The sequence below is a fragment of the Aspergillus brunneoviolaceus genome (assembly GCF_003184695.1).
Source record: "Aspergillus brunneoviolaceus CBS 621.78 unplaced genomic scaffold BO95scaffold_22, whole genome shotgun sequence".
Classification (NCBI taxonomy): domain Eukaryota; kingdom Fungi; phylum Ascomycota; class Eurotiomycetes; order Eurotiales; family Aspergillaceae; genus Aspergillus; species Aspergillus brunneoviolaceus.
This window is the reverse complement of record NW_020290752.1, coordinates 111,818-132,680: the sequence shown is the minus strand read 5'-3', so window position 1 is coordinate 132,680 and position 20,863 is coordinate 111,818. Positions and strand designations below refer to the sequence as shown.

Here is a 20,863-nt window from a genome sequence, read left to right as displayed (position 1 = left end):
CCTGGGTCGACTTGCTGTATTAGGTCTAGCTCAGCATCAACCTTATTTCCCTTTGCATTGTACAGAGTATTGTAGTCGTAAACAGTTTCATCCTTTGCAACGAGTCAGCATCAATTGACTCAGTCATTTGCAAATGACCCTGTGATCTAACACTAACAATGGATGCTGCAGGTGCGACTAAATTGGCCTTCGCCATCCTTCTTCATCCATAAATAGCAACGGTGGAAGACATGCAGTCTTGGTGATGAAATACTTCTCACCAGGCTACTATGTCCTTCCTCACTCCGATCTCAAGATGCTCAACTGAGCTACAATCCCTTGGAAGACTCGAGGGTTTGCAATATGAAAACGGGGTCCAGCAGTATTGTGGCATTCACTATGCTCGTCTTCGCAAACGTTGGACACGTTCAGAGCTGAATACCACATGGGAGAATGACCACCATGACGGGACCAAATTGGGGTAGACTATACTTCTTATATTGATCAAATTTCTGGTCTGACTGACGAGGATCTCTAGAGCTGATGTCCCACGGCCAATGCTCGAAGGCGACGACTCGGACGATTTAACGCCAGTGCCACCACCAGCACACTTCCCAGAAATCCCACAAGTGGACGAGCTGCGCGGGCTCGTGATGAACATCGTGATTCCACATGCTCCAAACAGCCAGAAGCTACCCGTTTTCGTCTACGTACACGGTGGCTCGCTCCTTTACGGAGGTGCCAACCTTCCTATCTTCGACTGCGTGAACCTTGTTTCGCACAGCATCAAGATCGGCAAGCCCATCGTCTGCGTCAACTTCAACTACCGCGTCGGACTAGGCGGCTTTTTAGCCAGCCAAGCCATCAAGCAGGACCTCGAACGCGACGGCTATCAAGGATGCGGAAATTTTGGGTTCACAGACCAGCGGGTAGCCTTCGAATGGGTCCAGCGATACATCGCATCCTTTGGCGGTGATCCTAACGATGTCACAGCAGTGGGAGAGTCGGCCGGTGGGATCTCCATTAGCAACCATCTGGTATCTTCCCACCCGCCGCGCTTCCACCGAGCCGTGTGCATGTCCGGCCTGTCCGTTTCCATCCCCCCTTGGACCATGGAGCAACACGAAGAGTACTTCCGCGCCGTGTGTCGGTACTTCGACATCAACCCGTCCGCCCCAGACGTGCTCGACCGCCTGCGTGAACTACCCCAGCAGGAACTCGCGAACGCCACCGCCGCCATCCAGGGCGTTCTCTCTGGCACCGGAAACCCCTGTCTTGACGGGTGGTTCTATGATCGCAATCCCCTGGAGGTCCACGAGCCACCCCGCTGGCTCAAAGCCTACATGCTGGGCGACGTCTACCACGAAGGAGTGATCTTCCATCTCAACATGCTGACCGACACCTACGACACAGTCTTCCAAACCCTCCAAAGCAAGATCCAGAACACCGACGAAACCACCCGAATCCTCCGAGAGTACGCGATCGAACCCGATGGGCTAACTTCGGAAGAATTCCTCACGCGCCTGGAGCACATGTGCGGGGACGCAATCTTCAAGATCCCCAACTACGCTACCTCGCTGCTCTGCGCTTCGCTGCGGGAGAAGAACGCCTTGTACCTCTATCACTTTGACCGACGGTCCCGGCTCAAAAATCCCTTGGAGGGTACCGCATACCACGCCATCGAGCTCCTGTATCTCTTCGGGAACCTGGACAACGAGATGAACGACGACGAGAAAGCTATGGCTCGGGATTTCGCCACGGCGTGGATCACCTTCGCGTACGGTGAAGCACCGTGGTCTGCACCGGGGGGTCATTGGAAAGTCTGGGGTCAGAACTGCGTTCATGAGGTCCAGAGCGAAGAGGAAGACCAGCCAATCCGTGACTATGCGCGTATGAAACGGATACTGGCCATGGGGGACGGCAGGACCTGGACCAGGTGGCTTGACGGGGTAGATTCGCTCGTGAACAAGCGGATGAACATGGGCAAGTTTACCAGGCAGAAGAAAGCCTGAAATCTCACTTCAGCTTACCTGCCCAGTCCAAGTAAGCTAGTCAGGGCAATCTTGAATGAATATGCTACCATAAATTCCGATACTTGCTTGCTCTTCTATTTTCAAAGGCCCTCTTCTAGATACAACAAGAAGAAAAATGAGGTATAAATGTTAAGAGACATCGACAACAACACTCAGCATCAAAAAAACAAACACAAGAATCCTGGGAAACTTTTTCAAGAACGAAGTATTTACACACACACACACACACAAACACAAAGACCCCCAAAAATTTCCAAAGTACGCCATCCGCGCATCATACAAGAAAAGGTTTAATCACGGCGTCAAACCCCCGAGAGAGTTTAGGTGAGCATATCATCCAATCTCTCCCCCAAGACCTCCTCGATCTGTTTGACCCACTTGCGGACCTCGCGCTCGACGTTCTCATCCTCATCCTCCATCAGCTCGCTGATATACGGCAGCATCTCCGGCAGCAGAGCCAGCCATTCTTCGCCGAGCTGCTCGGTGAGCGATTGCTCCGCCTTGAGGGCGGCCAGACGCGTGTGCGGGTTCTCGCCGCCGGCAGCGGCCTTACCCGAGGGTCCGGCCGAGGGGCGGAGGAGACGCATCAACGCCGTGTTGAGTTCCTTGTGATTGTCGGTGGAGTCGGCGGCGACGGCCAGCTCCGTGATGGCGGGGACGGCCTCGGCGATGACGAGGGCGGCCGTGGAGGAGTTCGTGGCATGGGCGAGCTGGGAGATCAAGGGCTGAGCGATCGCGGTGAGGTGGGACGGAGATTGCCAGAATTCTGCGATGGTTTTTTTAGTTGTGTTGTGCGTGTTGTGGGGAGTTGAGAAGTGACACATACCGTCTTGGTCGTGCTGGAAGGCATTCCGGAGCATGCGCATCGTTGCCAGCCACAGACTCTTGGTGTTCTGGTTCGAGGGGCTGGCTTTGGCGAGGACCTTAACCACATTTTCCAGGATGTAGCTTGCGTAGCCGGTGACAATGGACTGATTCGGTTAGATATGATGATTGCATTGATAGACTGGTTGGATAAACTTACCTGAAGAGTGCCGAAAAATACTTGGAGGAACTTGTAGAAGGTCGTAAGGCGAGCCAGACTACCTTGGGTATCTTTCTTGGCTGTAGTGGTGGAGGTAGCCCAGTCAAGGAGCTTGGTGAAAATAGGACGGAAGGTGGTGTCATTCAGCTTGTAAACCATCTTGATGGCGACCTCATTGATGACATCCTCGATCTCGTCCAGGTGTGACAAGTCGATGGTGGCATTCGAGCCTAAGGACACTTGCTGGCGGCGGAGGTCAAATGCCTTGAACAGAATGCTGGTGATGACCGCAAGGTTGTTAACGGTAGCAGATTTGGGATGCTTCTCAATAGCAAGGCTGACAATTCCAAGAGTCTCCAGGATAGCATCGGGGCCAGTTTCCACGGCGTGTTGCCAATTGCGGTCAACGGCAGCAAACGTCGCGGCCACATCGACCTTCCGAGCCAGGAGTCGGAGGGTCTCCTCGCGGCCATCATCTTCAACTTCCTCGGTGATAGCGGACTTGTGGCAGAGTAGAAGGAGTTGATCAAGATGAGAGGCAGACACCATGAAGGGAATGTGAACGAAGAGGGCAGAGAAGAAAGAGAGGACGGCATCATGCAATCTAGAGTTCTCCTTGCCACTTTCCAGGCTGATGTCGAGCAATTCCAACGAGCGACCAAGCGCATCTGGAAGTGCAGGGATCATAGCTTCGCCAAGTACCTCGGCCATCGAAGCGAGACACAGGACACCCATGATACGAATCCGCTCATCATCTTGTCCAATACAAGCCGCGCCGGCAACCACCTGGGCAGCACTGGCCACCTTGAAAGGATCCTTCTTGCCGTACTTCTCAGCGATACGGTCGATGCAGGCCACTGCAGCATGCTTGAGCAGAATATCCGGCGATGATTCCACAATGCTGACCAACGTAGGCAAGAAGTCCAACATGCGTGTTTGTGAGACACCGTCGTTTTCAGGGTTCTGGCGCAAACGACCCTCCAGGAGTCGAAGAACCTTGCGGCGAAGTTCGTCGTCAGGTCGTTCGAGAAGGACTTCGATAGTATCAAGGAAATCGACGAGAGACAAAGTACCGAACAAGGCGCTGAGAACATCACCGCTCGCCTGGCTAACAGGCTTGACGTTCTGCATAGATTCGCCAATGAACAGAACCTTCTCCAAGATATGAGAGAAGTGGGTGCGGATCTGGACTGTCTGGTCGTCCGAATCTGTTGCGAAAGCCTTGGCCATTTTTACCTTCAGCGAAGAGTGCTTGAACAGGTGAGCCAGTGACCTGAGCAGATCGACGGCGACCTTCTGGGGTTCACGACCGTCATCACTTCCGATTCCAAGCAGGACTTGAGAAATGCCAGGCTTGGGCTTGAGCGAGTCAATGACCAAGTCCAAGAACTTGCTGTATGTCTGTAGGACGATTAGTCACAAATAGAGGCATCATAATAGACACAACGCCACATACCTCAAGTTCAATGGGTGCGCTGGCATCAGAAACGAGACCAGTCATCAGAACGAGAACATCCTTGTCCATGGCGTAGCGATTAGCCAGCATAGCCAAAACAGCAAACAGGAAGTCCAGAACCCCTAGTTTGGTGACCAGAGCATGGAACAAACGCAGACGACGGTGAGCAGGAATGTGCTCAAAAGCAGCGGTAAAACTCAACAACAACTCAGAAGTTCCAGAGACCACGTCACGCTTCTGGTTACGAAGAGACTGAATAAGAGCGGGAACGACCTGATCGATGGTCTGGTCGATGACAGACACGGAGTATTCATCATCCTTACGGAGAACGCTAGAGCCCATGAAGGTGAAGATGGGCATGACGCTATGCAGGACCAATTCAGGGGCGATGATTGACAGGCCAGCAACGAGCAGAAGAGCCGCGTTCTGAACTTGCGGGCTATCTGTCGTACGAACACAATCGACAACAAGATCCGCTCGGATGACTGAGGTGTCAAATTGAGGCTTGGCAGTTTGCTTCGACTTGTTGACGATAGCCAGCAGGCTACCGAGAGTCAAGCTGAGCAGGTAGCTCATTCCTGACTGAATCTGCGATTTGAAATGATGAAGAGCTGCCAGCGTCTGGAAGAGGCCATCGGCCAGTTCAGGGTGAGACTCGGGGTTTGAGCTGTCCACCAGCTCCAAAATGAATGTCGTCTTCTCCATCAGCTTGCTGAGTTTAGCTTCATCTTTGACAGTCATGGCAACCATATTGGTCTGGCTGGTGCGTCTCCTCTTCGGTGCTGGTCCAGCAGATTCCATATCAGTAATGGACACAGGGATCTTCTGCAGGAAGAATTGAAGCACAGAGCCCGTCAATTGCACACTGCGCAGAACGTCCCTGCATCCGTTGACAAGGAGAGAATCCGACTCTTCAAGCGAGATTCCGAAGAGCTTCTCCGAAGCCTCAATTTGTCTGTCTTCGGGCACCAAGGCCCAAACATCCTTCATGCGGCTAAAAATGGAAGCAACGAAAGATGCTCTGAGAGAGTTGGAGTAAGGGCTCACGTTCGAAAGAAGCACAAGAATAGCATCCTTTTCCTTCGGGGTAACCGTCAAAACAACCTGCTCATCCATTTCGCCCACCGAGACGCGTTCCTTGTCACAAACCTCCTTAACTTTCAGATCGTCAAGGTCTCGCCAATACTTCAGAAGAGGTTCCAATTCTTTAGTACGGGTTGTGCCACCTGCCTTGTCAATTCTGTTAAGAAGCTTCAGAAGTCCCAGCTTGGGGGCAAGAAGGGGCATGTGAACAGCATGAGAGCACAAGAAAGTGAACACACTGAGGCGAAGTGACTTTTTAATCTCGGTTGCCGCGGAATCAGCAGTCGACAAGCCTCGCAACGTCGTCTCGAGGACACGACCAAAATGATCTTGGTCGAGGATATATTCCTCTAAACCGGGGAGCAAGACACGCTCCACAAGCTTCTGGACATCACGCCCGACCAACCACTTCACATTCTTTGTTTGCTGGCCATATAGCGATTCATTGGCCCAAGGCTTAGTATCAGACTTCTTGTTCTGCTTATAGACGTTGCCAAGCGCTGCCAGGACGTCTGTTGCTGCCCGTCGAATGCGTTCGGTCGGGTCGGCGAACGCTACCAGCAGGAAGGGCAGCAGAGCCTGAAGATCGACATCAGATGCGGAAGATAGGGCCGAAGTGATCAGGTTCAGGGCAGCAACTCTAGTGCCAGTAGGGTAGGCACCGGTTGATACTCTGGCCAGGAACGACAGATACTGTGTTGATTTGAAGGCATCGGTCCTCTTCAGCGACGGCAGGTTGACGAAAGACTCAAGCTTCTCCTCAGAGCCAACGCCAAGAGCAAACACTTGCACGAGACTCTCAAAGACAGGTAGATTTTGGGCGCTGAGGGCTGAGACATCCAGGCTCTTTCCAGCGAGAGACTCCAGGGCAGGTGGGAACTGATCCTCCGCTTCTTCAACTTCAGCATCCCCCATTTCCACGTCTTCCAAAGCCCTAGCGGCAGGTGCAGACTCTACGACAATTTGCAGATTGTGTTCCAGGGCAGGGATGTCGAACTGAGATTCTTCGATCGCCTTCTGGAAAATAGGGCGCAAGGATTCGGACTGAGTGAAGTGCTGTACGAGCTCAGCAAGCTGGGTCTGGGCATCAAGAGCCAAAGCACCCTCCCGGTGAGCATTGCTAGTGGCATGAAGAACCAAAGACATTGCCTTGGCCGTGTCCGATTCTTCCAGAAGACGGGCATTGAAGATCTGAGAAAGAAACTCCAAGCGTGCCAAGTCTTTTTGTCTCGAGAGATCGTTCACGCAGCCAGCTACCAGACCAAGCAAGAGGTGGGAAGTCTTGTATTGAGTAGAGAGCTCAGTCAGCCGCTGCACAGGATCTTCCAGGCGGAGCACTGCCTTGAAAGCCCTCTTGGGAATTGTCATATCTGGTTTCGCTTGCGCAAGAACAGACAGACAGACGAGACCCGATTCTCTAGTTTCCTCAGTCCACGAACCAGCAACAGCCTCCATTAAAGAATCAAGGAATTCTTCATTTAGGGAAGCCTTGTTGGCCAGAACAACGCAAACCATGTAACAGCCGATAACCAGCTCCGAAACGTCCTTCATTCCGAGACCATCATTCAAAATCGGGAGAACCTTGAGGATGACATCCTCGTGCTTCTCCTTTTCGAGATCCCGCCGACCAGAGCGTCCAGCATCCAGCATTCCGACAACTGCTTCGGTGATCATTCCAGCCCAAAATGTCAAAAGCGCATGGTGATGCGCCCGCTGCTTGCTAACCTGGAGGGTATATCTGTTGAGAGCCGCGAAGAATAACTTGTTGGTAGTAGCGCTGTGCAAAAGAGGATGGCGTGGGGGGTTGATGTTGCTCTTCTTGTACGGATTCAAGATTTTGAAGGTCGGCGTCAGATCTTCGGGCAATATCGATAAGAGCCTTAAGAAAAGCGGAGTAGTGTAATATGGCAGGAAAGTGAGAAGAGTGAATTCGGTGTTGTACTCGTGTACCCTGTCGAGGAGTCAGCTCAGCTATGGAGAGGCAAGATTCCTCCTAGCATGGAAATATTCCAGTCGAAAATGGAGATCGTACCGGAAGCGTCTGATGAGCCAGTCAACGGCCCTCACGGCCGGACTCAATAAAAGTCTGCCTCCAACCAAAGCCAAGAAAGCTTCCAATACTGTGTTGAGCTCCTTATTCTGGGCAGCGGTCATCTCCGTGCGGTCTTCCGAGATACTCTGTTGGCTGAAGATCGTGCGCTCGAACGGGGCGAATCGGGGATCGAGTTGGCATAGCTCCTGGAAGCCTTCGTGACATATCGCATAAATAGTTTCGAAGTCCTGAGAAGTAGCGACTCTCCGGTCGTAGATGAGAGATTGCGAATGCGAAATGCGCTGTGCTTTGAGGTCCAACTGGTTGGTCGACTTTGCCGCAACCTGCGCAAGCTGCGCGGCGAGAGATGAAGCCATGTTGGAGGATTTTTATGTCGCTAGATCGGTACTTTTTTAATTATCGACAACTGTACCGCAGACCCATCCCTCAAAAAGCGCCTCCAGGTGAATTTCGACACGGTATTTAAACGTTTTGGCGGGCAGAATTTCCCCAGCGCCGTGGGAATCAGTGAAGCTCGGAGCAACTTTTTTTTAGAGACCGGAAAAAAGTGCGGCAAGCGGGAGCGGAGTTTTTCCAGCCATCATCACCGCCCGCCCCGTTGGAGAGCGGAGATTCCCCTTCTGAGAATGCCTAGCTTAATTGTCCAGGAGTATGGATTCGTCTGGCTCCCAGGTGAGTAATGATTCTTGAATTGCATATCTCTTCACTCCCTCTAGCTAATACTCGAACTTCTTGGCCAGGAGAAGAAACCCGTCCCTCGCTTCGCCAGCTTCAAGCCTCCTCCTCCGCCCGAAGCTGATCGTCCGCCCGAGCGCCCGCGTCGCGACAACACTGGCCACGAGGACAAGTCGAGGTCTCATTCAGAGCGCCAATCGAGACATCGAAGCCATCGTGATCGGTCCAGATCGCGAGAGCGTCGCCGCAGACACAGGGACAGGGAACATCATTCAAATGTCAATAAGGCTAACCACCATGATCGCACCACCTCCGAAACCCCGCATACTTCGTTATCCAACCGCGACGCTACGAAGAAGGACGATGCGTCGGATTTGTACGTCATTGATCTCAAAGGAGACAAACACAACTTGATCTACGGCACTCTTCATCGCTACAGCGTTCCTGATTATTACCGCGTTGGACGAGGTAATGTGCTGGGCCTACCATCGAGCTACCGTATAGACCGGGACAGTGTCGTGGAAGACAAGCTGGTTATAAGAAATGAAACGCAAAGGAAAGGACTCTCCCGAAACAAGACGAAAAGCATTCTCTCGGGTCTCAGCAAACAGCACCCTCGACTGCTTCGCTTCAAACCCCAGTCATTGCTCGATGCAGCTGCAGACTTCTCCAAGGACTATCTGCCTTTGAGTACTTCCGGTAGTCGAAAGCATCGGGTGGCTTTTGGAGACCCTGAAACTGACGATGAGAAATACGCATATCGCTCTATTCATGGCAAGGCGAAACCGGAAGATCACTTGCCCAGCGATGTCGAAGCCACGTCCGACAGTGACGCCGATGAAGATGGCATCCGTGGAGATCCTGATGAGCAGATCAAGCAGAGGAATGCGCTATTGTCGCGGAACTTAGAGAAGAGTTCCGCAGACATTGGTTCCTGGCTTGAGTACATTGCTCATCAAGAATCATTATTGCGCGGATCAGCGGGCGATAACAAACCCTTAACATATGCAGAAAAGCAGAGCTTGGCTGACATCAAATTGTCTCTGTACGAGAAGGCTCTTAGTAAAGTTGGTCAGAGCGAGGCAAAAGACCGACTTCTAATTGGCTTTCTCGAGGAGGGTGCAAAGCTCTGGGACACCAAGAAGCTCGCCGCACAGTGGCAGACCGTTCTACGTTCCAATTCGCAATTTATAAGCCTATGGGTGAAATACCTTGACTTTTGCCAGACTGAATTCCTAAATTTCACATATCAACGGTGCCTTGATACATATATCGAGTGTTTGAGATTGAATCAGTCTGCGCCAGAGAACCCCGGGAAGTCCCAGGTTCAAATGTATCTTTTTCTCCGCTTGACGCTTTTCATGCGCGAAGCGGGCTTCGCTGAGCATGCAGCAGCTCTCTGGCAGGCAGTACTTGAGGTGGCATTCTTCCGACCAGAACCTTTGAAGGAAAGGCATGATAGCAAAGAGGTCATTCCGCCATTCTTAGACTTTTGGGAGTCTGAAGTCGCCCGGATAGGTGATGCGGCTGCGAAAGGTTGGAAGAGTGGCAGCAAAGATCTACCCACTCAGCAGGAATTCAATCCCGTGTTTCGCCTCGATCCCAAGAGATTGATTCCGTCCTGGGCGCCATGTGAAAGAGAAAAGATCACCAATGCGCGGTTGCCTGCTTTCAGTCTGAACGAATCCGAGCATGAGGACCCTTACCGTGTGATCTTGGCCTCCGATCTCGATGAGATCCTGACCCTCGTGTGGGAAGTGGACTCGCCGACACTACTGCTCGATGGTTTTCTCTCTTTTTGTCGCCTTCCGCCGATGGTGACGGCGGAGAATCAGAGCTCCAATGGCCGTAGAACCGGGGATCCATTCGTTCGAAATGAAATCATGAGCACCGCAATCTCTAGGATCGATGACTGGGTTTCGCGCGCATGCTCAGCAGACGAATCTACGGCGCTGTCACCCTTCCGATTCCCTCAAATCAATCTTATCAGCACAATTGAGACCCTCATTCCTGAGCAAGGGAGATGGTTCTCGTCTTTAGACACGTGGAACACAGCCACCTCGAATTCAGAATTCGATGTTGTCCCTATGTGGGTGCGAAGAGCTCTGAGGTTGCTGGTAGATGCCAATCCCAGCAATGATGACTTGGCTGAATTTGCGCTCTGCGTCGAGTTCTCATGTAGTAGCAAAGACGCGAAGAAGTTTGCGAAGTCTCTACTCAAGAAGAGGTCAACTAGTTTACGGCTGTACAATGCATATGCGCTGATGGAGCGTCGGTCAGGCAACCACGGCGCAGCTGATCATGTGTGGGCAACAGCGCTCTCAATGAGCAGGACATTCCCTGACCATGACAGAGTGGATAGCATCTTACTGTGGCAAACATGGCTGTGGGAGCTTTTGGACACCGGCAATATGGCTCATGCTTCCTACATCTTACTGAGCATCCCGCAAAACAGCATTGATCTGAGTGCTCTACCCCAGGACTCAACTCAAGCTACCTTCACACCAACCAGCCTCCTCAAAATCCAAAGCGTAAGTTTAAATTCTCCTCTGATCACCCTTCTACAGCACTAACATCCAGACAGCATCTTTCCGAGCTCCAGGAAAAGGTCCTCGCCCACCGCAAGGCCACCAACTTCACAGCCAGCACAGCCAGCCTCGCCATCCTCTCCTACCTCACCAACTCCCAGGACCTCCACAAAGCCCTCGAAGCGTACACGCACGCTCTCGACCGACTCAGCTCCCTCCCCCAGTCATCGAACCCCTTCCAAACCTACACCACCGAGCTCCTCCACCAATCCCGCGCAAGACTCCTGTACCACCACATCCACACCCGCCGCACCTACAAACCCTCGCACATCCGCACCCTCTTATCCGAAAGCATCACCCTCTTCCCCCACAACACCATCTTCCTCTCCCTCTTCGCCTGGACCGAAGCCCGCTTCCGTATCGACGACCGCGTCCGCAGCGTCGTCCGCGACATCATCCGCAATAGCAACATCACCACCACCACCACCACCAAAAACCCCACGGACCCTTACAATCTCTCCACCCCACCTATCCCAATCACAACGCACCTCTTCTCCATCTATACCGAACTCAGCCGCCCAGTCTTCGCCGGCTCCACCGCCCACTCCGTCCGCGCAGCCTTCGAAGAAGCCATCGGCGACGACACTCCGAAGTCCGCACCCTCATCCTCATCCCCGAGTTCAACATCACCGTCATCCTCCTCATCAGCCCGCTCCAACCCCTCGACCTGGAAACTCTACATCCTGTTCGAACTTGCACAGCGCGAGATCCACCGCGCCAAGGAGGTCTTCTACCGCGGCATGCGCGCGTGTCCCTGGTCGAAGGAGCTGATCATGCTGGCGTTCACGCATCTGCGAGCGGACATCCTCCGCCCGAGTCACCTCGGAGATGCACCGCCGCGGAAAGGGGAAGAAGGGATGGGTTTCGATGAGCTGCGACATGTGTACAACGTGTTGGTGGAGAAGGAGTTGCGGATCCATGTCGACATCGAGCAGGAGCTGGATGATCTTGCGGCGAGGAGGATGGTGGAGATGCAAGGAGCGGGGTGGGGAGAGTTTGGCGGTGGGGTCATCCGGATGCCTGATGATGGTGATGATAGTGAGGGTGAGTCGAGAGTGGGGGCGGAGGCGAGAGCAGCGTGAAGGTTGGTTTATGTAAAGTAGTTATCAATATGTCCTCAAAAGTTGCAATTCGGGATGTACAGTACAATGGTTTTTTTCCATGGGTGGCGAGTGGGTTACTGCAGCGAGGCGACTGGTTGACTGGCGGTCATGGAGTCTTGACAGTGAAATCGATTCCTTGCACTCGAGCCTAAGCCGTATTTCTAGCTACCGTACCGTACCTAACCCTACATAAACCCCCAATATGTTACAGGACATAGCATCATGAGACAAGTACAGATGGTTGAAGTAGTAGACACAATAGAATGCCTTGCACACAACAATGAAACAAACAGTTAAACAAACTTTAATCCAAGGTAAAAAGAGATAAAAAAAAAGGAAATGTCGTTAGTCATCATGGTATCATATCATAAGTAAACCCACACCCACCACTCTCTTCCTCACTCTTCAGATCAAGATCACTCTTCTTCTGTATATTAGAAGTGTTCCTTCCAGAATTTGAATTTGATATCCTTTGTCGAGGTCGACAATGCCGCCTCGCGGATCTGTCTCGCTGCCGCATTGGGGCCGCAGAAGTACACTCCAACCTGCGTTGGTGTATTGTCGTATAGCCCGGACATGTAGCTTTGATCCTGTAGGCCATCGCGCATGGCGCTGAACAGGCGCTTGAAGTCGGGCCGACCGAAGTTTGTCCGACTACGGAGCTCCGTGAGGGGATCGAGGTCCTGCCCCACCGAATTCAGGTAGATGTTCGCGGCCGTGTCGTCGTCGAGGCGTTGGGTAAGGTATGTGTGAATGCGCAAGAACTCGACGCTGCCTTCGTACGCAGCGGTGGATGCGGATTGGGACTCGAGCGATGAGAGCAGAGCCTGGAACCACTCAAATGAGGAGGTGTCCTTGCAGACCCAGATGAATTCGACACGGCGGAGCCGCCGGGGCGGGTTGGGCCGAGCACGTAAGTGCCAGATGCTTTTGAGGATAGACGCCCATGGGGTGACCCCGATACCAGTGCCGATGAGGACCGCAATCTCGTTCTCGAAAACATCCTCCGCCGGCGCTCCGTAAGGCCCATCCACGCGTAACTTCGGCATCTTCTGGCCGTTCTGGAGGGCCACTTCGTACATTCCCAATGGGTCGAGACCTTCCAGATCTCTTGCTTGTGCGGGCCCACAGCCCAGAGCATCTCCCAAGGCACGGGTGAAGTCCCCAACCTGGCGGACGTGCACACTGATATAGGGGTCGAAAGGGCAGGAGGTGATAGTAAAGGGATGCCATTGGTTGCTAGAAACCTCGGGAACTTGGATAAAGAGCCACTGGCCGGCCTTGTATTTCATGCTTGGTTTACGAAACTGGATTTCCATGGCATCTTCGAAGAGTCAGCTTTTGGATTGGTTTTGGAGTTTACATTGAACTCACCGTATGGATGACGGATCACCTTAGTGATCACTGTATCCCGCCTTGACCGAATTTCTCGATAAAGCCTTTCGCAAAAGTACAGCGCCCCGCCCACTAATTCCCATCTCCAGCCTTCGTATCCCAGGCAATGGTTCCAGAACCTTTTCCCTGCGAAGGGTGAGATGGGGTCCGTGGTGTCGCGAACAAAGCAACCGGTAGCGTGGGTGTAAAGAGCTAGATAAAAAGGGACGAAAAGATGGTGCGTATACCAGAATGTTTCGAACGACTGCTGCCGGATTCGTTGATGGGCGGTGGTGTACATGAGCATCATGCACAAGAGCATTACATGACCGGTGATGCCTCCTGCCTCGGTGAAATGAATTTGGACTGCTGTGACAGGGCGAAGATGATTTTTCTCAACATTGTAGAAACTACTGTCTGTTAGCATATGTGACCCACTCTATCCTCAAAGGTAGCATACTTGACGTAGTGAGCAGCAGTATGAATGATGGTAAATATTAGGAGAGAATAAGCAACTTGGCGATGGAACCATATTGCCTCATCTAGCGGTAGCCATCGCAATCGCGGCCTTAGGGTCTTGAGCAGATTCCTGCACATGGGCAAAAGAAGAATAGCCGCATCAAAGCTCAGGACCAAACCTGCACCTCTCGAGATCCAGACTGAGTACTTTAGGGTGTTCAAGGCATCGAGTTTGTGATTAGTCACTTGTAGGTACCTATGGTCTGTGAGTAAAACGACGATATCCAAATTGACAAGAAGAGACTTACCAGCCGACTGCAAAAAGCACAATCTGCAATCCCCAGAATAGTAAATAGAACCAGATCTTGGATCCGCTAAAGTGGGATTTCCAAGAGTTTGTCATTGTCGTTATGGAGAAGATATGCAAAAAGGAGAGTAGGTGTCTTTTCCAATATTGAGCAACTCATCGACCAGCGACGATTCTTAGATATGAACGAACACAAATACCTATGAGCTCTATTGAATGTGCACGCTGTTATCGAGTCTTCTCTTCACGGCAATTTGCATGTCTGGATATTCGCATACAACAGGCACCTTGTCGATTTCAGCTACAGTAAACGAGCAGCCAATGACTTGATTCCTGCGGACGATAAGGAGTGTGACCAGGTCGAGTTCCTGAAGTTCTGGAGAATCAGGGATGATTCTAAGTATTTTTAGTACATCAATAGAGTCAGCGATGAACTTTGTCTACTCTCAGACCCCGACGCTGATAGTCTATGCGTGGGAAAAAAGCCTTTTCTCTCAACTGCCGTGTCAAAGTCTTCAGCGTGCGGAGAGTCCAATCAGGGGAGAGTGTTCAGGGCCAATTGAGTGTCAAGAAACAGACTGAACGCGACCATCGTTATCGTGATCAAATCCAGCATATGAGAGACTCTGGCGAGCTTCAGTGTGGGGTGTGGCGGTGGACGTCGTCGAAAAGAAAAAAGTCAGGTTCCCAGAGATATGGTTCTGGTTGCAAGTGAAGAGGGGAAAGGCGCCCTGACGAGGAAACGTGTTGCTATATTTACGCGACCCCTGCTCAGGGCCTCAGCCTAAGTGACGCTAGGGCAGCCTGCAGGAAACGGATCAGCCGGTTGAGTAGCGTAACTTCGTTTACTACATCCCCCAGAACATGTAAAGGCCCAATGTGTTGAGAGCGTCTACTCTCTCTCATGCTTAAGCCATCGGGTGGTGCGCGTGCTTGACCGTGAGCTCTGCGCTATGTCCCTGAAATTTCGCAACGATTGATCATATTTGACCTCGTATCCCCGGGTCAGGAACACCAAATGGCAACTGTCACACCGTCCATCATGAGGTTTGACAGCTGTGGGACCATCGTCATGCCGTGATAATTGGTGTAGCAATGGCGGCCATAGCAGGGCCCGAGGAGCCGGATGACTTGGTGGCTCTTCGTCACCATCCTGTCTATCTCATGAAGTCCTGGTGCCCACTACAGGACGAACCATGTGGCGCCAGGATGCTCTACTGCCTTCGAAACTCGGTTCATCCAGCCAACTGCTCACCACCTGCTCTCCATGTCTCGTGGAGATTGGCTTTAAGAGGGTGGAGTTGGGGCCTGCGTTCAACCTATGAGAAGCGATATGCAAGCGCGCTTCCCGTCACACATGGCCCGAGCGGCCATTGAACAGACACAACTCCCTATTGTGGCTGTCGATGCACTGGCAAGCAGAGGAGATTAGATTCAAGATGATGCCAAAAATAAGGTCTCCTGCTGGCCAAGACAAACATCCTTCAGGTACTAGACCAAACCAGAATTCACCTCCGAGGAGAGCTATCAGCCATGACTTCGTGGGGGATGCGTTGAAGGAATCCGCATGTCAGGCCGAAGGTGTTCTAAGGCCGCTTGGCGCTGCACGGTTGGCAAGTTCCATCACAAAGACTCCGTGATAGCGACTGCACAAAGACTCAGACCATGTGGGTAACCCACATCAGTGGCCTTTGTTCGAATTTTCTCGTAGATGACCAGCGACAATTTACCGAGGAAAAGACGGTGAGTGGCCAAAAAAAAGACAGCCTTTCTCGGTTTTGCTACCACCGGATCATTCGCATCCTTAGGCATGTCCAAGACCAAAAGCCTTTACTACAGGGCGCTTACACTCAATGAACTGAGCGAAATTCAATGCGTCGGACCGTGTGTAGCCTGGCTAGGCGCCTTACAAGGGGAACGCAAAGACGAACAGGGCATCCAGCCACTTGCTCCCCCGCTTTGTCGGTCTTCACACGAAGGCGCTCCACAAGAACCTCGGGGCGGTTCAATCAGAAGTGAAGAACAGGGTACTGGTACAGATGCATCGGCCGCTAAAGTGTGTTTCCGGAAGTCCTCTGCATGAGTGGCTCCACCGTCACGTTCGTCGACGTTCAAGACTCGCTGGAGACGATCGTCCAGCCAGACTTTCGCCGCTCAGTGGCTATTAATTGCGTCCGGTAGCGCCCAACCGGGGCTTTTCAGGGCCAGTCAACCCAAAGGCATTGGCATGGGCCACGGCTCCTCCGACTAAGCGCGCCCAATCAAGAGTACAGGGAGGTGCGTTTCTGTGAAGAAGCAGGGCGGGGGATCGGTGAATTCCTGTAACCAGACATTTTCAATTGGTCTGATAAAAGGAGCGGTCGCTAAAACAGAAGCAGTTATCACGTCCGGTCATGATAATGATAGGTGAGAGACGAAAGGACGGGAAGTGCGTTAGCTTGCCAGGTAGACTATGGATGGTTCCCAGTTGAAGAGTGGAAGAAGAAAGATTCCGCCGCGGTCAGGTGGTGTGTACTTCTTTTGCCGCTGGGAGCTATTACTATCTTGATGTATTCCGCCTGTCTCTCAAGTCCCCTCCTCCTTCACCCACTCTCTCATAAAGTCCTATCGAGGGATCGGCCTTTCGAGGCATGATCTGATCTTTTTGGGGCTGAACCTTCTGAGGTGATGTGATTTGACGATACGAGGTTGCTTCTATCTTGATGTTCACAAACCCGACGCACGGGTCATTATCATTTGAACGCTTGATCTACCATGCAATCAGGAAGGGATTATACCATTACTATTATACCTACTCCGTGGACCTTCAGTTGACCTAGTGATGGAGTAACGTCCACCATCAAGCCACAAGCACCCAGCAAAGTTGGTGATAAAACACCAAGAATAACCACCGCCGAGCATCGACTCTTTCGCAGGACGGAAGACGCTGCTCATACTCCACTTATTGGATAGAACATATCGCCAGTCATGGGAAGACTTATCAAGAACCACTGGGCTCGCTTGATCATCCTCACAGCGGCAGCCTGTAAGTCTTGACCTCACTTGAGTCGAAGTCAATTGCGATCGCTAACACCGGAGGCTTCACTGCCAGTCCAAATAGGAAGCGCAGTCGAGGGGTTCATCTGGCCCAAAGTATTTTGGGACTTTATGACGAAGAATCTGAACGGCGCCGTCACGCCTATTCCGATACTCCAAATCCTCAATCTGCTGATGGGGCTGGTTGGCATCGCCTGGGAATGGCCTCTGAAATATGTCGCGGGCTCGATACCACACCGCAGCATCGAGTTCCGATTGATCCTCTATCCTCTCAGCGCTCTTCTCGCTATGCTTCTCTACCAAGGGACGGACCCGGCGATATACTACCTCATCGGGATCGGGGTTTATTTCTGGGCTTATAGCGAGGGCGAAGTATGTGGCCCACGATCGCATCGAGTGTGTGGTGATTGAGCTAACATGAGCACAGGTGGTATGTCCCGAACCTTGGACCCTACCTAAACGAAGCGAATACAAAGTATAGTGTGGCATTGATTCATTCTGCCTGCTTTCCATGAAAGACTTATGACTACGAAATTCACGGTGACAGTTTTGCGAATACCCTTATATCATTATTGGCGTCTGGGAAGAGAAATATTTGGGATATAGTCGGTAATGACCATTTCCAGCTCTTATGCAGGAGGAATCAGCATTCAAAGTCTTGGTGGCGATCTATGCTCCAAAGAGCAACAGTACTAATCACCTTGGGCTTATTGTAAATACTATGATATAGCTAGCATACATAATCCTAGAGATTACAAGAAATATATCTGTCCAAAAAACGATCAATCGCAACCAAATTTTAACTCCTGGCTCACTGTGAGATGTGACTGATCCATTTGTGCCTGGATTCCGAGGCTTCACTTTACTCACATGACAGTCAGGCTAGTTCAGTGCCTGAGGTGGTGCAGCGACTAACCAAAATTACTCCAATGGGATTAGTCGTTCCTGGACTGAATCAACTGGATATTGGATAACTCCATCTTATCCGCTCGAGGCCTGACAGACAGACAGGCAACGCCACTGCAATTTTTGCCATTGAGATGAGCTCATTGGATGGGACAAGAGTCCGCGAGCGCCACTAACCCAATCACTTTGATCACTTGTAAACATAAAACCGTCTACTCATTTCTACTGACTCCCGAAGACCAGAATTTACATCCAGTTTAACCTCCCTCGCAGCAACACAATGTCAGCTTTGCTCCTCACGAAGCGTTTTGAGGAAGATATCGGCTTGGCTGAAGAGATCGAGAATGTCCCCGTGAACAAGAAGACCAGCTTCAACGGGAGATTGAACCAATACTTCCACACAGCGAAGAACATCGCCACCGAGCCTCCTACCCTCAAACCCACCACCACCACCACCACCACCACCACCAACAATGCCTCGCAAGACCTCGCGACGACTCGCTCAAAACGTAAACTCTCCCCACCACCGCAACAACCATATCTAGAGAATAGACCAGACGAGTCGAGCATCTCCTCACTCTCCTTCAAGCGCCAACGCACAACAACCACCATGCTACGTCGCACTTTCCCCTCGACAAACACAACCACAACCACAACACGAATCACCCGCTCCTTCACCCGCTCACGTTCCACCCCATCCTCAGCACTAACCCCATCTTCACCATCACCATCACCATCACCCTCATCCTCACCATCCACAACCCCCAAAAGCACCACCACCAATCCCCGCCACCGCCGCACCCGCACCCGCACCCCCAAACCCCCAACACCCCCCACCACCCCCAGCCTCCTCCGCGACACAATCCCCAAAAACCTGGACCTCCTTCTCGTCGGCGTCAACCCCGGCATCCTCACCGGCGTGACAGGCCACGCGTACGCGCACCCCTCCAACCTCTTCTGGAAGCTGCTGCACTGGTCGGGAATCACGGCGATCCGGCACCCGCCGTCGGACACCTACGCGCTGCCGGGCTTGTACAACATCGGGAACACGAACATCGTGGAGCGGCCGACGCGGGACGCCAGCATGCTCAGCCGGGCGGAGATGGACGCGGGGGTGCCGGTGCTCGAGGCGAAAGTGGCGGCGCAGCGGCCCGCCGTCGTGTGTCTGGTCGGGAAGAGTATCTGGGAGGCGGTGTGGCGGGTGAAGACGGGGCGCAGGATCCGGAAGGAGGAGTTTCGGTACGGGTGGCAGGATGAGGGGATGAATATGGGAGCGGTCATTTCGGGCGATGAGGATGGTGGTGGTGGTGGGTCGGGGCCGTCATCGTCGTCATCAGCAGGAGAAAAGAATTGGCCTGGGGCGAGGGTGTTTGTGGCTACGACGACGAGTGGGTTGGCGGCTGGGATGTCGGTGGCGGAGAAACAGGCTGTGTGGAATGAGCTGGGGGTGTGGGTGAAGAAGCGCCGGGGGGAGAGGGAGGAGCAGCAGCAGCAGCAGCAACAAAAAGACCGTAGTGTTGATGAGGATAATTCCAGTCGGGATCAATGACAACTAGATATATATCGATCTAACCTTCAATTACTAAATCGAAAAAAAAGTCTACAAGTTGCACACTCCTTCCAGATCTGACATGGGTATTTGTATTCAGTTATCAAACAAATAGACACTACTAAATTAGTCCACTTATTTCCACCACAATCAACATATCACACGTTTCTCAAAACACCCCAGATTGGTTGGTACCATGGTACCAGGTTTAAAAAACCATATTTCATCCGCTAGAAACACATGGGCTCATCAAGAGAGAATAAACATCAAAGAAATTATCCTGAACACTTCTGCAGCAGAACAGGAAAACAGCTAGCCAGCCAGCCAGCCAGCAGTAGCATCAGCTTATTAGAAAGCGTCTAGCATCATCTATCGAAGAGCAGGGCCGTTGGCGAAGTTGGTGTCATCCTGACGCTCACGGGACTGGAGAAATCACAGAACAAGGTCAGTAATTGCTTATACTAGACGACAAAGTTGTGATTGGTGGAAATCCTACCTGAGAGCTCTGGAATTCACCGTTCTCCAAGATCTTGATCAAGCAGTCGTCCTCGTTGTCGGTGCCGAACTCGTTCTGGAGGCTCGACTTGCTGGCGTTGTCCAGGATACCCTGGGCTCCGTGCCTGGGTTGGAATTGCGTTAGAACAGGAGTGTGTATTGAAGGGGAGCAAGTTGGGTTGGAAAGGAGAAGAAGCTTACTTGTGAGTGACAAAGATCTTGAAGCCGTTGACCACGTCGGCCAGGGGGATGGAGCGGTCGTTGCGCCACTTGTTCACAATGTCGTTGTCGTCGACAAAGATGACGAAGTCATCAGATGAACCCTTGTAAAACATCTTGGAGGTTTGCTCAACGGCGCGAGGCATTTTGACAGATTTGAGGGGTTGACGATGGAATCAATTGAGTGGTTTTGAAAAGATAATGATCACTGAGAGTTCCTCGTAGTAGGCAGATTTGACTGTCGGTACTGGAGGAGAAACAAGAGAAGGTGGGGTGGGAAGAAAAGAGATAAAGTAGTTGAAGTAGAGTCGGATGGAGTCTGGAGGAGGGGCTGGTTGATGACGTCACTAAAATGTTACCCGAAACAGACTGTCAAGATGTCGGGGCAATCAGGCAAATGCGGAGTAGCGAGAAAGGTGGGATATCGTGTTGATGAAAAGCTCAGTTGCTTAAGTCTTGAGATAATAGATGCTTGTGAGTTTAATTGGAAGACTGAATGGCTTCAAGTCGACAACAACCACCCT

General features: G+C 52.0%; 6 protein-coding genes across 6 annotated transcripts; 3 read left to right on the top strand and 3 right to left on the bottom strand.

The window, feature by feature from the left end:
* Positions 1-91: 91 nt before the first annotated feature.
* BO95DRAFT_493435 (alpha/beta-hydrolase) lies at positions 92-1,991 on the top strand (the record flags this gene model as incomplete). The annotated part of the gene is made up of 2 exons (XM_025590761.1): positions 92-460; positions 518-1,991. The coding sequence occupies exons 1-2, from the start codon at positions 270-272 to the stop codon at positions 1,989-1,991; spliced, it is 1,665 nt and encodes a 554-aa protein (XP_025443717.1). The 5' UTR covers positions 92-269.
* Positions 1,992-2,332: 341 nt separating this feature from the next.
* utp10 (snoRNA-binding rRNA-processing protein UTP10) lies at positions 2,333-8,113 on the bottom strand (the record flags this gene model as incomplete). Its single annotated transcript, XM_025591592.1, has 5 exons — positions 7,608-8,113; positions 4,493-7,526; positions 3,037-4,437; positions 2,839-2,983; positions 2,333-2,778 (listed from the first exon to the last, which is right to left on the bottom strand). Exons 1-5 carry the CDS (start codon positions 7,982-7,984, stop codon positions 2,333-2,335), a joined length of 5,403 nt encoding a protein of 1,800 aa, XP_025443716.1. The 5' UTR covers positions 7,985-8,113.
* Positions 8,114-8,276: 163 nt separating this feature from the next.
* BO95DRAFT_385957 (uncharacterized protein) lies at positions 8,277-12,137 on the top strand (the record flags this gene model as incomplete). Its single annotated transcript, XM_025583493.1, has 3 exons — positions 8,277-8,300; positions 8,369-10,834; positions 10,888-12,137. The coding sequence occupies 3 exons, from the start codon at positions 8,280-8,282 to the stop codon at positions 11,971-11,973; spliced, it is 3,573 nt and encodes a 1,190-aa protein (XP_025443715.1). The 3' UTR covers positions 11,974-12,137.
* Positions 12,138-12,200: 63 nt separating this feature from the next.
* Positions 12,201-14,416, bottom strand: BO95DRAFT_85981 (putative NADPH oxidase (NoxA)). Its single transcript, XM_025592281.1, has 4 exons — positions 14,136-14,416; positions 13,829-14,083; positions 13,369-13,778; positions 12,201-13,318 (listed from the first exon to the last, which is right to left on the bottom strand). Exons 1-4 carry the CDS (start codon positions 14,228-14,230, stop codon positions 12,429-12,431), a joined length of 1,650 nt encoding a protein of 549 aa, XP_025443714.1. The 5' UTR covers positions 14,231-14,416; the 3' UTR covers positions 12,201-12,428.
* Positions 14,417-17,101: 2,685 nt separating this feature from the next.
* BO95DRAFT_451957 (mismatch-specific DNA-glycosylase) lies at positions 17,102-19,625 on the top strand (the record flags this gene model as incomplete). Its single annotated transcript, XM_025588118.1, has 6 exons — positions 17,102-17,159; positions 17,226-17,566; positions 18,178-18,234; positions 18,414-18,585; positions 18,781-19,383; positions 19,417-19,625. The coding sequence occupies 6 exons, from the start codon at positions 17,102-17,104 to the stop codon at positions 19,623-19,625; spliced, it is 1,440 nt and encodes a 479-aa protein (XP_025443713.1).
* Positions 19,626-19,994: 369 nt separating this feature from the next.
* BO95DRAFT_513190 (SBDS family protein) lies at positions 19,995-20,820 on the bottom strand (the record flags this gene model as incomplete). Its single annotated transcript, XM_025591591.1, has 3 exons — positions 20,322-20,820; positions 20,122-20,245; positions 19,995-20,048 (listed from the first exon to the last, which is right to left on the bottom strand). Exons 1-3 carry the CDS (start codon positions 20,483-20,485, stop codon positions 19,995-19,997), a joined length of 342 nt encoding a protein of 113 aa, XP_025443712.1. The 5' UTR covers positions 20,486-20,820.
* Between the last annotated feature and the right edge of the window lie 43 nt (positions 20,821-20,863).